At 38.5% G+C, this 15,462-nt stretch overlaps 1 protein-coding gene across 4 annotated transcripts in view; it reads right to left on the bottom strand.

The window, feature by feature from the left end:
* Nucleotides 1–12,377: 12,377 nt before the first annotated feature.
* Nucleotides 12,378–15,462, bottom strand: part of IQCM (IQ motif containing M) — a 440,692-nt gene continuing 437,607 nt past the window's right edge. For all 4 annotated transcript variants that reach the window (XM_084755724.1, XM_084755722.1, XM_084755723.1 and 1 more), the window contains one exon: nucleotides 12,378–13,873. In XM_084755724.1, coding sequence (XP_084611850.1) covers nucleotides 13,770–13,873 — 104 coding nt within the window. In that variant the 3' untranslated portion in view covers nucleotides 12,378–13,769. The remainder of the gene's footprint in view (nucleotides 13,874–15,462) is intronic.

Here is a 15,462-nt window from a genome sequence, read left to right on the forward strand (position 1 = left end):
CTCAGTTTGTACAGAAAAACTGCACAAAGATACTCCTCAGAGAAATCACTTCATAAAAAATTGAAGACCAGGCGCAATTATGACAAATTCAAAGAGGTATACTGCTTGTTAAAGGAATTAACATTTTCAAAAGGACAAAAACTTCTTCTGACAAACTGACTCAGCCTCTGATTCCTGATGAGGTGATAATGCATTCTGGTGTGCTTGGAGTAGTGCTGGCTTAGACCAATCGTCCCAGCTACCAATATGGTCAGCATCTATCCCAGATTTCTCACGACTTGGCAGAGTATTAATTTTAACAGCTGAATTAAATAAGCCTGATTTAGATGGTAGCCATCCACTCTGTCCTTCCAGCTTTTAACATGTTTCAGGTACCAATAGAGGGTATGTCTGCACAAGGAAGACGTTCACTTAGGATAAAGGATTAACAGAAAATCCATGCCCAACTGACTGTCTTTGTTTTCACAGTACTTTTCTTATGGTACAAAATGCAATACTTTCACTTTAAGGTTGGCATAAAGAACATGCACTAAGTGAAGTGTATGCTAACAGCTGCAATAAGGAAAACAGGCTTCTGCTGGGTTTTGGGTTGGTGCAGAGAGGGATGTATTTGATGCTGTGTTCCCCACTGGGGTATGTATCCCTGCATTTTTTGTGTGTGATGCATAGAGCCTCTAGAATTAATGAAATTCCTGGGAGAAGTAGGAATTGAGGACAATTACATGTTATCTGCAGCTGAACACACATGGGAGTGTGAGGGCTCAGTAGGCAGCGGTAAAGCACGGTCTGAACATTCTTACATAGAGGTTTATAATTAACAGCTTTTTTTTCTAACATTGTTGTGCCCTTCTCCACTCTGTTATTGAATTATTTGTATCATTATAGACTTATGAAGATTTTGCCCCTCTGGGTTAAAATTATGTACTATTCTTAGACTTAACTTTTGTATTCCCACTTTGTGTTTTTATAACTTCTCAGAAAGTGAGAAACTTAGCTTCCATCCCCTACAGCACATTCACTTCTCTGTTTAAGCCTAGAGCCATGTAGAGTAGCTACAGAATTAGCAAACCATGTCCTGTTTGGTAACTGTTACTGCTGTCATTTGCAGCTACAACAACATATCTGATATAAAGTTCTTAGGTAGAATCAATTTTTATTTTGGTTCTTAGTTTCTGGTGATTTATTCCAACAGCTGGATGGCTCTGCTGTTTTGGACCCAAGAAAAGGCAAAATGTCATGGCTGAGAAAGCATGGCGGAGCAAAGTTGCCTACATCATGGGAGCCAGGAAGCAGAGGAGCATTATTAGTCATCTCCCTCTAGTCATGGCCTAATCAATGTTCCTCAATTCCCAATAGTGACATCAAATCATAAATATAGCAACAGACTAACCCACTGACTATTCATGACCCAATCACTTCTCAGTTATCAACTCTAGAACCAGCATCCAAATTCAATTAAAATAAAGACTGATTTAAATCAATAAACCTAATAATAAAACTTTCCAATAGAAGACTGAGCACCAAAATGATACTATGTACAATTGATAAGATGCCTCTAGGGCTTACAGAATATTTAGTAAGTAAAGATGCCCAACTCAAAGGCTGAAGACCTGAGTCCAGTTGTATATGTCACCCATGATTTAATTCCCAAGTTCTATCATTTGGTTTCTGAGTATATTGTCTGGTAGCAATGCTGAGATTAAATGTCTAATACTCAACTAGATATACTTTGTAGGGGCTAGATATCCATCACTGTGTTCAAACAACTGAGACAATTAATTTATAAAGAGGAAAGTCAGCTTTGTCTCAATTTAGAAGGTTGAAGTTCAAGATCAGAGATCCTCATTGCTTTGGGCCTCGGTGGAATGGTGACAAATTGTGAAAAGACCATGTGGTGAAATCTACCACTCACCTGAGCCAGGAGGCTAGAGAAAGAGCCCAGGTTGGGTAAGCCTTATAGATCTTTTCCTAGCTCCTTCTCCGTAAAGGTCCAGAGACCCTCCCTGTACATCACCATGGGGAAATTCACCAAAAGTACAGCAAGTATATTTAATATATTGTTATATAAGAGCTGGCACAATGGCTCTGTTTATAAAAGCACTTCCCACTACACTCCAATGGCCTGAGTTTACTTTCTGGGACCTACATAGTAGTAGGAATGAACTAAATCCTGCCAGGTTTCCCTTGCCCCACCACCATCACTCCCACATTCTACACAAATAAATAAAACTGTGTAGTAGATGATAAACTTCTACTTCTTTAAGAATTGGCTATAAATAGAGGTTAAAGTAAAATCTGAAACTATTGAGTTAAAGTACTTACAGTATACAAAATAATTTGCAATAAAAAATGTCCTTCACTTGACAAAACTTCCTCTGAGTGAACCATGATCTGCAGGCACAAAGACAGAAAGTGTTTTATCAGTGCAAAATAATACAATATATGTAATTCTGGTTTGTGTCATCATTTTAAATATATTAAAAATGCAAATCAGAAAAATATTAGCAAATTTATAGAAAAATAATCCTTCAGGGATTGAAGAGAGTTGAGTTAAAGAGCTATAATTAGGAAGGCAGCTGTTTTGACCACTAATCAATACCAGTTGATAATGGGCAAAGAAAATTACACAAGGCCCCACCTCTAAATGACAAGGTTCCAGTGGACAATGGCTGCTGAAGGAAAGAGCATTAATCAGTCTGGACACATATCCATATGAACAATTCTAAATATATGTGTATGTGTGTACAATAACAATAATAATTTTGAGATAATTATCTCATAATAGTATAATTATTATAATCTAATAAATATATAGTAATCACACTTACATCAATATTATATTTATATATTAACTACCATTTTACTAATATATATAATGTATTAGTATATAATATATTTTGTATGCTATATAATATATATTAATAAAACAGTGAGATAATAATGTGAGAACATGAATTGGGAAACATGAAAGGAGTTCGAAGAGTAGAGGTATATAGACATAGTGCTCATGTATGAAATTCTTAATTTTATAAAAGTTAATGCAACTTTTTAAAAAGCCATATCTAGAGAATAAAGCTCAGCAGCATGTATTGCCTGCTAGCATCACATGTACAAAGTCCTGGGTTCATTCTCTTATACTAAATAACTACAGTTATAGCTTAGTGATTTGTTAAAGCATATTATTTTAAAGTGTAGATTTATGCTGCCCAAAGTAAGGTCCTCTGGCCAGTAAGAAATCTACAAGAGCAAGAAGGTCAAACTTTGTAAGGGCTAAATATGTGCTCTCCTGAGATGGGGTTAGAAGGTCTTCACTCTTTTTTTTAAAATATGTTTTATTAATTTATTCATATTACATCTCAATTGTTATCCCAGCCCCTGTATCCTCTCATTCCTCCCTTCCTCCCATTTTCCCCCTACTCCCCTCCCCTATGACTGAGGAGGACCTCCTCCCCCTGTATATGCTCATAGGGTATCCAGTCTCTTCTTGGTAGCCTGCTATCCTTCCTCTGAGTGCCACCAGGCCTCCCCATCCAGGGGATGTGGTCAAATATGAGGCACCAGAGTTTGTGTGAAAGTCAGACCCCACTCTCCACTCAACTGTGAAGAATGTCCTGTCCATTGGGTAGATTTGGGTAGGGGTTTGAAGTTTACTGCACGTATTGTCCTTGGCTAGTGCCATAGTTTGAGCAGGACCCCTGGGCCCAAATCTGCTTGTCATATGGTCTTCTTATAGGTTTCTAGGACCCTTTGATTCCTTCTATTTCCCCATTCTCCCATGCTTCTCTCACCTAGAGTCCCAATAGGATGTCCTCCCCTCTGTCCCACTTTCCTGATAAGTGAAGACTTTCATGGGACATGCCCCTTGGGCTAGTGTCCAGATATAAGTGAGAAGGTCTTCATTCTTGAAGTGTCTTTAACACATACCTAGGGAGAAGAAATGCTGCCAGAGAAACCAAAGACTCTGGACAGAGGACGCTCAGGACATTTCCCCAGGCCATGACTGTTAAGCCCCACCCACTTGTACAATCATGTACAACCACTTCTTTCATCACCTTAGGATAAACTACAGTGTTCCTGGGGATGACTTTATTTCTGAGTCTCCCGTATCACTCAAGATATTTATTAAATCAATATGTTATACTTAAATATACATATTAAATGTGTATATATCTGGTTGATCATGTCCCTTGTAATGTGTGAGAAAAACAAAATTCTTCTCTGTGTAATATAAAAGAATACTTTGGCTTGCATTTTGTTAAATGTTGAAACATCATTAAAACAAATAAATATGTTATTTTTAAAAGATTTTTAATTTACAATGCTTTAGATAATGTTATACATTACTGCAGTCTCACCAATAAGTAAATACACAATTTTAGTTTTCCTACCCAAGTGATGGTTTCAATGAAGCTAAAATGTCACTTGAGCCTGTTCTTGTGTCCTGCTGCCATCTAGTCCAGTTGACAAGCTTCCTGGTAACCAAATCATTACAGGGTTGACTGTTAGAGGTGCAGAAATACAAAAGCATAAATTTCATTCATGTTAAGTGTGCCTTATATATTTTCCAGTGTTTACTATAGGATCAAAAGGTAAAGCCTTTCAATTCTTGGTAAAACCCTTGCTAGCCTATTCTGCCTCCTCAGTCTGGTTTAAACTCACTCTACTTAGAAGAACTCCAAAAAAACAGTCTGGCAAGACCTGTGGTTATTATAATCCTTCCTCTCAGGAATCGTTTCCCAGCAAGTTAAAAGTTATATACAAAAAACAACTAAGTGGGAATGTAAGTTAAAGACAATCACTATGGAGAACAGTTTAGTAGTTCCTCTTCCATCTATAACAAGAATGAAACTTCCCTAAAAACAAATGTGGATCCAGACAGCACACTTCTAGACAGCCAGCAAAAGTAAATAAAATCAGCAGGACCAAAAGAGGCCCATATTTACTGCAGTTAGAAAGTGGAATCACTTAAGTGCCCATCAGCGATGACTGGGGAGCAAATGCTGTGTACATGGCCAACGAAATATTAATTGATTATAAAGAAGTATCAGATCTTGTCATTTGTAGTGAGGAAGATAGAATTCCATGGATATGAAGCTATTAAAGTAAGCCAAACTTACAAAAACTGGTGCACACATTCTCTCTCGTGTATGGAAACTATAAAAAGATGTTGGCTCTGTTTTTTAATGATTAAACTTTATTATACAACCTAACTAGCTTATACAAAAGCGAAAAAAGAGTGAACCTTCTGGTGTTCGTTCCACGGGACAGGTCCTTAGGTGTCTCTGGCTTGCATGCTGGTCCAGCTTGTTCACTGATTCTCTTTCCAATCCATGTGCATTCAAGCCTGGTCTGACCCTCCTACTCCTCTCCCTCTCCTCTCCGCCTGCCTGTCTGTCACGTGCAAGAGGTGGTGGGAGGTCTCCCTCTCCCATTGAGCGTTGATTAGAAACACAATAGTCCAGGTGGAGTCCCCAGGGCCTCTTCAGCTTCCTGAATTCCAGGCCCAGGATGGCTCTACCCAGTCTATCTCAAGGTTAATCTCAAGGAGTATCCGCGGTGTGTCCAAGGGCAAAGCCCACCAAGACTGTTTTCACAAAGTTACAATCTTTCCCACAATAAAAAGATGGCATACATGGAGAACAGTGATGAGTAGTAGTTGTGAAGGGTGTTCGATGGATAAAGGACTGTGTGCTGTATTGGTTTGTGTAATCTGAAAATATTAAATGTATATACATATATATGAAGTTTTCTCACTCTGCTTCTGTCTCTGTCTTTGTCTGTCTGTCTGTCTGTCTGTCTGTCTCTCTCTCTCTCTCTCTCTCTCTCTCTCTCTCTCTGTCTCTCTCTGTGTGTCTCTGTCTTTCTTTCTCTCTCTGTTTCCGTCTCTGTCTCTGTCTGTCTGTCTGTCTGTCTGTCTGTCTGTCTCTCTCTCTCTCTCTCTCTCTCTCTCTCTCTCTCTCTCTCACGCACACACACACACACACACACTCCTTTGTAATTACTTATATCATAGATTTTTGTTATTAACCAGGCTAGAACACTAGATTAGACGATATTTTCTTATATAAACCGCAGCATAATATACAATTACTATTGTACTAGCAGATACCTGCTATAAGTATCACCTAAACAAGAATGATAATACACAAAATGAAATTTATGTCTTGTGTTTCTGAGAATCTGGCAGTCAACCCTGTAATGATTTGGTTACCAGGAAACTTGTCAACTGGACTGGCAGTGTCTGAAGCTCCTAGCATTAGTCACAATGACAGAAAAGCCTTGAAAATGCAAATAAGTTCTATATGAAGCCATTAGAGCCCATTGACACCTTGTAGCCACTTAACTGAGCCAGTTAGCAAATCTAAGGCAGGGAAGGCAAAGGAGGAGGGAAAGAAAAAGGATCTTTCCTAAATGAGAAGAGCTATTGTGACGGAAGCTGGGAGACCTTCCTCCTCTAGCTTGTGAACCGGTGCCTGGCTGCACTGCAAATCCTTCCTGAAACTGACACAACAGAAGACTACACAGACTGCATTGAGAATTGAAACTCCATTGCCAAATCCTAGCTCAGGCAGTTAAACTGCAGGCCCATTTCCTTCCATTCTCATAGGTTTTGTTCTCATAGGCTGTGCTGTGGCTTTACTTTTAGAAAGAAAGATACACCTGTGCATGCTATCAAATCACTGATTTGAGAGTCTTAGCCACCAGTGATCACCCAAACACAATATTTTCAGACACTTTTGAATTGTAGCAGGTATCTTGATTTATAATGAAAGGTTTCAGACCCTGCCTGTGTTTAAGGTCATGCGTTGTCCTTATGAACATATTTCATTTGCTATAAAATCCCAGTTTGTGTTTATTTGTCATCTAACACTGTGAAAGATTTCACTTCCAGACTAACCACTGTATTGTCACTGAAAGTCAATGCAATTCACAGACTTTTAGCCTTTAACATGTGTTGTCAAAATGCAGAGTAATTCAATTGATAGACTTTTTCCTATTGCGTCGTTTCATTTTTGTGGATTATGAAGAACTGTCAAGTTTTCAGAGTTTCAAAACACTCACCAGCCAACTATAAAAGCAGTTACTTTTCTAATACCTTCTTCTCTGCAGAGACTTTCTTAGAGGAATAACACTCAGAGCATCAAACGTTCTTTTAAGTAAGACAAAACTACAATTTACATACAAGAAAAAGTGAAACTAGGACTATGCAACAGTGTGACATGCCAGTACATTTGACAGGTAACATTCATACCTACAATCTACATCAAGAGCATTCAGTTTGAAAAGATGCAGCTTAACTTGAAAATACTTTTTTTTTGTATTAATAAGTAGACACTTCACTAACTAGAATTATTAGAAAACATGAAGAAGTGATAAAGGGGGAAGGAAAGGATTATAGAAAACAGAAGGAAAAGCCAGGTTTCCTGTTGAAGAAGATGAGGTCATGCGATTGTAGTGGTTTGAATGAAAACTCCCCCTACACCCATGCCTGTAGGCTGACAGAAGTGTCACTATTAGTGAGGTGTGGCCTTGGAGGACTAGGTGTGGCATCCATGGAGGAAGTGTGTCACTGTGGCTAGCCCTTAAGCTTTCAAATGTTCAAGCCAGGGCCAGTGCTGCCTGATCTGGATGTAGACCTCTCAGCTCCTTCTCCAGCACCATGTCTGCCTGGCGGCTGTAATACTCCCCACCATGATGATAATGGACTATAACCCAGCCCCAGTGAAATGATTTTCCTTTATAAAGAGTTGCTTCGGTTCATGGTGTCTCTTCACAGTAGCAACCTAAGAAGACACTCCCTATATCAAATCAAAATGCATATTTGAAGGTATATGTCAGGGAAAAGAAATTAAGATTGTAAAAGAAATAGATTACCAGAGCATCACCCCAGAATTGCCTCACCAGTGTCAGGAATCTCAATCAACACTCCACACCACAGCCGGCAGCCTGAGGATCACTAGGATGTGATATGTCCATGGAGTGTCCCATGAGTACATATGCTGTCCCCACTCTCTGTCCCCACATAGCAAATCTCCAGAACAGACCTCAGTGTGGCTATAACAGAGTCTCAGTAGGTTGTGATCTGTTGATATTATTCTGTTACTATGAAAATAAATGTTTAACAACGTGGAAAGTAAATAAAACATGAAGACATGAAGACGATTCCTAAGAAACACTATTCTGCTTCAGTCTGCCTACTTGTGATGTCATCGCTTACCTGCCATGGGGGCATGGCCCAGGTCAGGGCCATATAAAAGACAAACCCTCCACGTGTGCGCTTGCTTCCCTCCCTCCCTCCCTCCCTCCCCCCCCTCTCTCTCTCCTTCCCGTACCCCCCTCTACTTAATCTCTCTCTCCCTCTCCTCTCTCTCTATGGGGTACCCCCTTCTACCCTTTCCTTCTCCCCCCATGCTTATTTAATAAATTCCTCTACAACATAATATCTGGCATCACAGATATATCACTGGTGCACTTGACTTGGGTATGAAGCTCAGAGGGCCGTTTCATTGTCTAAACTTCTTTAAGTCTCCAGGTTCCTGTCCCCACTGGCTGGGACTTCAGCCCACCTACAAAGCCTTCCTGCTGAACTTTTCAAGACTTTTCATACTTTGACCCGCTGGCCTTGTTCCGGCTGTATGCACTGATTAGCTGCATCCCGCCAGCTGCCGCTGTCTCACCACCTTACCCCGGGGCGCGTCTCTATTTGATTTGTTCCTTTTATGCAGGCTGCACAGAGTCGAGACGGAATGGGGCCTGCCGCCACATGGGAGCAGCCATGTTGAAGGCAGAGCCTCTCTATCATGTGACCACTAGCTTCCCGCTACTGCCTTCCTCCTTCCCACCACAGATATGCCCATGAAAAACAGTCCATTCGTCATTTCTTCAGGCTCCTTTGGGATGCCTTCTGAGAATCTCAAATCCCTATGTCCATATTAAGAGTTTCTAAGCTTACATGCCTCTGCAACCAAACTTGGACAGATTTAAAACTAAACTGTTTTAATTATTGCCAGCAATCAGGTAAAAGTGGAGGGAAGTTCCCATATCCAGATTTTTTTCTTTGCTCTCCCAAAGTTTTTACAAATTGTCAGCATTGTGTCAAGCCTTTTCTCTTTGTTCTACCAAGAGTTTCAAATGTACACCTAAAGGGAATTTTCTCCCTAATCTACTAACTTTGCCTTCTGCCCACATATATGGTCCAGTATCCTGCCAGACTGCCTACATCTGGGACATCATCAAAGCAGCTACCCAAAAGTGCTCCCGTCCAACCTCAGAAATTGTGCCAACTGGACCTGCACTGCCGTTCTCAGACCCTGGACAGCAAATGCAACAGCCTGTTCTTCCGGAGCCTTTTAAACCCCCTATCACCACCCTACTGTCAGCAGGAAGTAGTTAAGACGATTACTTCAGCCTTTATCCATTTGCAAAAGGCTGAAAGGGTGTGTTTCAGGTTCTCTCAGTACTCTTAGGTCCCTATCTGCTGCAGGACATGGCTGACATAGCAGGTCCTCTACCTTAAACTTTCAGGGCAATACTTTTCCTTCCCCTTCACTATAAAATTTGGACATTTATTGCTATTGCTTTTTCCCTCTCTTTTTTCCTCTTATATGGCTGCCAAAAGCTGCTTCCAATGAGCGTACATTTATATACTTTAACTTAGCTTATATAAAAACAATTCAACGTTCCTCACTCTTTATTCATAGAAAAAGGAATACTTGTGATGTTATCTCTTACCTGCCATGGGGCAAGGCCCTTCCCAAAACCATATAAAAGACAGGCCCCTCGACATGCTCTCTCTCTCTCTCTCTCTCTCTCTCTCTCTCTCTCTCTCTCTCTCTCTCTCTCTCTCTCTCTCTCTCTCTCTCTCTCTCTCTCTCTCTCTCTCTCTCTCTCTCCCCCCCTTTTTTTTCCTTCTCCCTTCATGCTCATTTAATAAACTCCTCTACAACATAATATCTGGCACCTGGTACCTTCTTATACCTTACTGCCTTAATATTTAATCATAACAACGGTGCTTAAAATTAACAAAGATTACACTAGGAACAAGTTGTTTCAGCATTTTTTCTAATTTCAAAATGGAATTTATTTAACTTGAAATTTAAGGAATTATTTCAGAAAGAGACAGCAGGTTTGAAAGCATCACGCTGAAGCAAGAACATTTGTTGAAAAAATTTTAACAAATCTATTTGAATTTTGATTATTTAAATTTTCTTTTTCTCTGGGTGATGGTGGGGGATTATTTTGTGCTCTTTCAATTGCTATACCTTTCAACTAATATGTTTTTGAGTATTTCTACAAAAAAGTTTGGAGATGGCACAATTAAATGACTCTTTCATTGTTCTAGAAATATTAGTTTATAAAATAGAACTGGGTAGTTTTTTTAATCTAAGAAAAAAGTTCTTATCAAAATATAGCTGAAATTGTTTATTTGTAATGATTTTACTGAATAATAAAAATGTAACACATAAAAATAAAATCCCAAGTTCTTTAATTTTCACAAATAGCTACCTAAGCAATAAAATGAAAAGTGAGTTCCTTTAAATCGATGCTAGATGTTTTCAGGATTTTGATGATCTGTATAAGAATATTAACAAAAAAAATTGAGGAATCTAGAAATGACTGCATTCCTTGGATAATTTTATGATGATATCATAAACAGCAATAATAATAATAATAATAATAATAACTCAAGTGAAACCATAGAAATGTCTCTTGTTCCCTAAGATAAGGTGGAATGCAGATTGTCTACAACCTCTGACAGAAATCTGCACAACATGCTTCCTGGAAGCAAAGACGGAGGACAGCACCTCCTGCCCTCAAATGTGGCTGGAACCGGATGACTGGTTAGTTCTTTCTAGGAAAATGCTAGCAGCTGTGATGTATTCCAAGTTCCAATTGCAGTGATTAAGAATGAGTGTGCTTTCCATGTATGCTTCCTACCATTGAGAGCTCTAAACAAAACTGCCATAGTAACTTTATTTATTTATTTTTTGTTTATGTCTTTTAAAAATTTTTTAATTAATTTATTCTTGTTACATCTCAATGGTTATCCCATCCCTTGTATCCTCCCATTCTTCCCTCCCTCCCGTTTTCCCTTTATTCCCCTCCACTATGACTGTTTCTGAGGGGGATCTCCTCCCCCTGTATATGCTCATAGGGTATCAAGTCTCTTCTTGGTAACCTGCTGTCCTTCCTCTGAGTGCCACCATGTAGGATACATTGGCCTGAACCTTTGAGATGGCTTGGATTAGAGATTTTACTGTCTCACAGTAGGTGCTGAAACAAGCCACATATTATCTTAAAACAGCAGGGTGTTTAGAATTAAAAGAAAAATTAGCATACCTTGAATTATGGATAAAGCCCTCCAAAAGGTGGATCTATCCATCAATGTTCTATAATTGTGTAGAACTAGAGGAAAAACACTATATAAATACACTATTACTATAAACAGCATAATGTAAAAGTTACTGAGAATTGATAGTTTTGTTGTATTTGTGCTTTGGAAGTAAAGTTGGAAACAAAAAAAGGAATAATTATTTTACACTGGAAATTTTTGAGTTATGATGCATGTCTTAGGTCCACAGAAACTTAACTTTCAAATGTTCTAATAGCCACAGGTTTTTTTTTTCAGAAACTATAAAAATAAAAAATTATAAAAAAATTTAAAAGATGTAAACAATTTTAAAAGACTTAGGAAACAAAATCTTGACCTTGCATGAATCCCTCTGTTCTTTAATGGGCTCTTGTTTAGTTGGCTTAGCTATCTTAAAGATCATCCGGCTCCATGCAGAGCAGTGCTTTAGAATTTAGCTGGGTTGCAGGGACTTTCTCAGCACTCCGTTCTAATTTGCAGTTCTGCTATAATAAAAGCCATAAATATATTGCTACTGTCTAGACGTTTTATCTGAAACAAGTGTCCTTTGTAGTCTCAAAGGACTTTTCCATTTTATTTCCAGTAAATCAAAGTGTGTGAAGAGCTTCAGTTCTTATTAAGACATACCCTTCACAGTCCAGTGATTGCCAACTGTGGCAAGCCATTGACAGTTCATTTGCATATAAGTGATGACTTCCATCAGGTAGTTGGCTTCAAAACACAATGGACATTTAGAACAGATCCAATATTTCTTCTTCTTTGATGAGCATCAAGTGCCAATTTTTATATAGAATCTGACTATTGAAAAGTGAGGGCTTCTTTCCATGACCTTACACTGTCTTCCACAGTTTGAAGTGACATATTGTCTGTAGTCTTAATGTAGGCCCACACTTTAAAAGACATTCACTAGTCCTACTTTAGTTTGCTGAAAACCAAGGCTAGCCAAAAGTAAGAGACAGAGACAATAGTGATCACTTTTAAAAAGTACTTCTTTATTTGCCCCCAGTGTTTTCATATATAATTAAATTTCATTTTATTTTTATAAAGCACCTTTGACATGGTTTTATAATAATTACTCCTATACATATAATTGCCATTTATTTACTAAACAGATTATATAATGTATAACTGCATATTGTCTTTCTCCCAATATTTTGAAATAACAGTGGTGTACCTACAGCGAATTTGTTATCAGTCCCATAACCAGAAGCGAGCTGATGCTTTCTTGCCATACTGAGATTAAAGCCATGTTTAAATTTTCTTTTATGTTTGATTGTATATTCTTGTTTTTAGTACACAAATGGTGAAAAGCTCTCTCATCGAAGCGAACTTCATTGCAACTGTCAGAAAAAAAGAATATGTCTAATTTCATTTCATACACATGCTGTATTTTAGCTAGTAATCACTGTTTTTCCCTGTCAGATGAAAACGTTTTAGTTTGACCCCCTCATGCTTATAGGCCCCCTTGGCTCTGGCTTCAGTGAGACATAGATTTTCATAGTTCACTTCTATGACTTCCACATGTGTTCTTACAGTAAGCTACACTATGAAAGTGTCCTGAGATCAAAGAGGACGTGATAGACTAGATCGATGTTAAGAATGTTGAAAGCCTAGTATGCCTGCCATGCAGTCATTGCTCGTGTCTACATCTGGGCGGCATGCAGACTCTGTCCCTCCAGGGCTGTGCCCACCTTGCTTCTTACTCTCATTCAGCACGTTGAATATGAATCATAGAATATGGCTAAAACTAAATTCAGATCCTTAGGGATCTGATGGTGTAGCCACTGCACTTCAAATCCCTGCAGCACAAAGGGCAAGTAAGATCATATACACAGCATCCTGAATGCCAGCTCTTCCCTTTAGGATGAGCAGTGAGTAAAGAGAAATAATACGGAGCACAGAAACGTGGTACATGATTTAACGTATTTTCAGAAACAATTCAAAAAACTTAAGTGATGAGGTACATTCTTAAAAACAAAGAAACTATCGAAATGTTTCACTTCAGCAAAATATCACACTGATAGAGTTTTTAAAGAATAAATAATTCTAAATACCAGAACCTGGAATTTTGAAAGGAAGAATTCTAAAGTTTTAACATCTATTGGCAGTGGAACAAAACAGATTTCAGTCCAATGAACGCGTAAGTGACACTGAATGGCTTCCCTTCATCACGATCAGTAGATGTTTAATGAAGAAGATAAAGAGTGCTCATCCAAACGTAGGCACATATGATGAACTCAATAGCTAACTTCTCAAAATCACCCTTTGCATATGCAAGGATGTTTGTCTCTTATCTTGTTGATAGCAAGTCATTCTGTGGTCATTACTAATATGCATTTATGAGGAGATAAGTTCAACTCTTTAAAGAAGTACTGCGTTGTAAACTTCATTCCAGTTGTCATGATTTATAAGATTGTCTTATTTTCCTTTCTCTTATGGATCTGGCCACCAACTTGCCAACAGTCCGGATGTTAGCTCTCTTGAGTAGTGGATGCCCACTCACTGAAATACAAAATATATGATTACATTAATAAATGCCCAATCAATTAGTACAGTGAAAATACATTATGATTTTTAAAATCCAAATACATTATAGGAAATTAATTTTGGTTGTGCTACAATGTGCCAAAAAGTTGAGTTGGGCACATTTCCCTCATTTCTATGGTATCGCCTTTTATATGCTGCCAACTGACTTTCCAAAGTCACTGTTGGACCAACACATTGATAGAAAGTGCTGGAGAGATAAGTCAATGGTTAAGAGCACTGCTGTTCTTCCAGAGGATGTAAGTTCATTTCCCAGAACCCAAGTCACGTGACTCAAAATGGGTAACTCCAGCTCCCAGCAAACTACTTCCTTCCTCTAACCTTTCTAGGAGCTCACAAACATGTGGCATATACTCACCTATACACACATAAACATAAATAAAAAAATAAATCTTTTTTAAAAGAGTAGAGAGAAATGATGTCAGAACTAGATTTCATTGATACACATAAAATTTAAAATAAATTAGATATAATAGTTGCTCAATGAGAAGAACAAAGGTACTAAAATTGGTTATATCTATCTATCTATATATCTATATATCTATATATAGATATAGATATATGAATTCAGATACTTAGTATAAATCACTATTGTATAGAGTGTCAGTATTTGGTCCTTGCTTATCTGTAAGGTCATTTTGAAAGACATGAGTCATATAGTTACCAAAGCCACCATTATACATAACACCAGTTCACAGGTAGGCTTGTGCAACCTTGTTATTCATGTAATATAGCTATTGTTAAACAAAAACACAAACAATTGCCAGGAACCTATTAGTTTTGAGGACATTCCATGTTGCATACAGTCTATGAACAACTTGACATACAGTTGCTGTTTACATGTGGAACTGCACTGATATTAACCAAAGGCCATGCCTTACACAAGCAAAACTAAATTAAGCAGTGACAGCAAAAGATCTGAACAGGTGTAGATCCCCCTGCCCGCCCCCCAAAAAAATAGACAATGGACTGCAGGTGGGTTGGAGGATGGTCCCTGTCAGTGATCATCAGAGATGAGAAGCAAAGCTACAGCATCATGGCTCCTCCATATTGAAACAGCTGTTACCAAAAAGACTAAAAGAGATAAATGTTTGTGAGATGGTGGATAAGGGGGAATTTCACCCACTGTGCAAAACAAAACAGTGGCTCCTAAAGACACGAAACACAAAACTACCGTAGAGTGCAGCAATCCCTCTTCTGCGCACATAACCAGTGAGTGGAGTTTACCACATTGTTATAAGGATACCTGCAGCTTCGTGTTCACTGCAGCACTACTCATCATGGGAGGACATGCACACAGGTGTCCAAGCAGCAGAGGATGGCAGTCTGCACAAACAGATGCTAAATCTCATACAAGAAGACCCTGATCTTTGTCACATCATGCTATAGGAAGTAAGCCAGAAGCTGGAAGAGATTATACTACATGAAATAATCTCACTTATATGTAGAGTTCTTTTTTTAAGTTCAAATATAAAGACAAAGTAATTCTGGACACAGGGGTGTGAGCATGAGAAATAGGAGGGTATTAGCTGACTAGTTACAAACAG

The sequence above is a fragment of the Acomys minous genome (genome assembly GCF_964271855.1).
Source record: "Acomys minous genome assembly, chromosome: 14".
Classification (NCBI taxonomy): Eukaryota; Metazoa; Chordata; class Mammalia; order Rodentia; family Muridae; genus Acomys; species Acomys minous.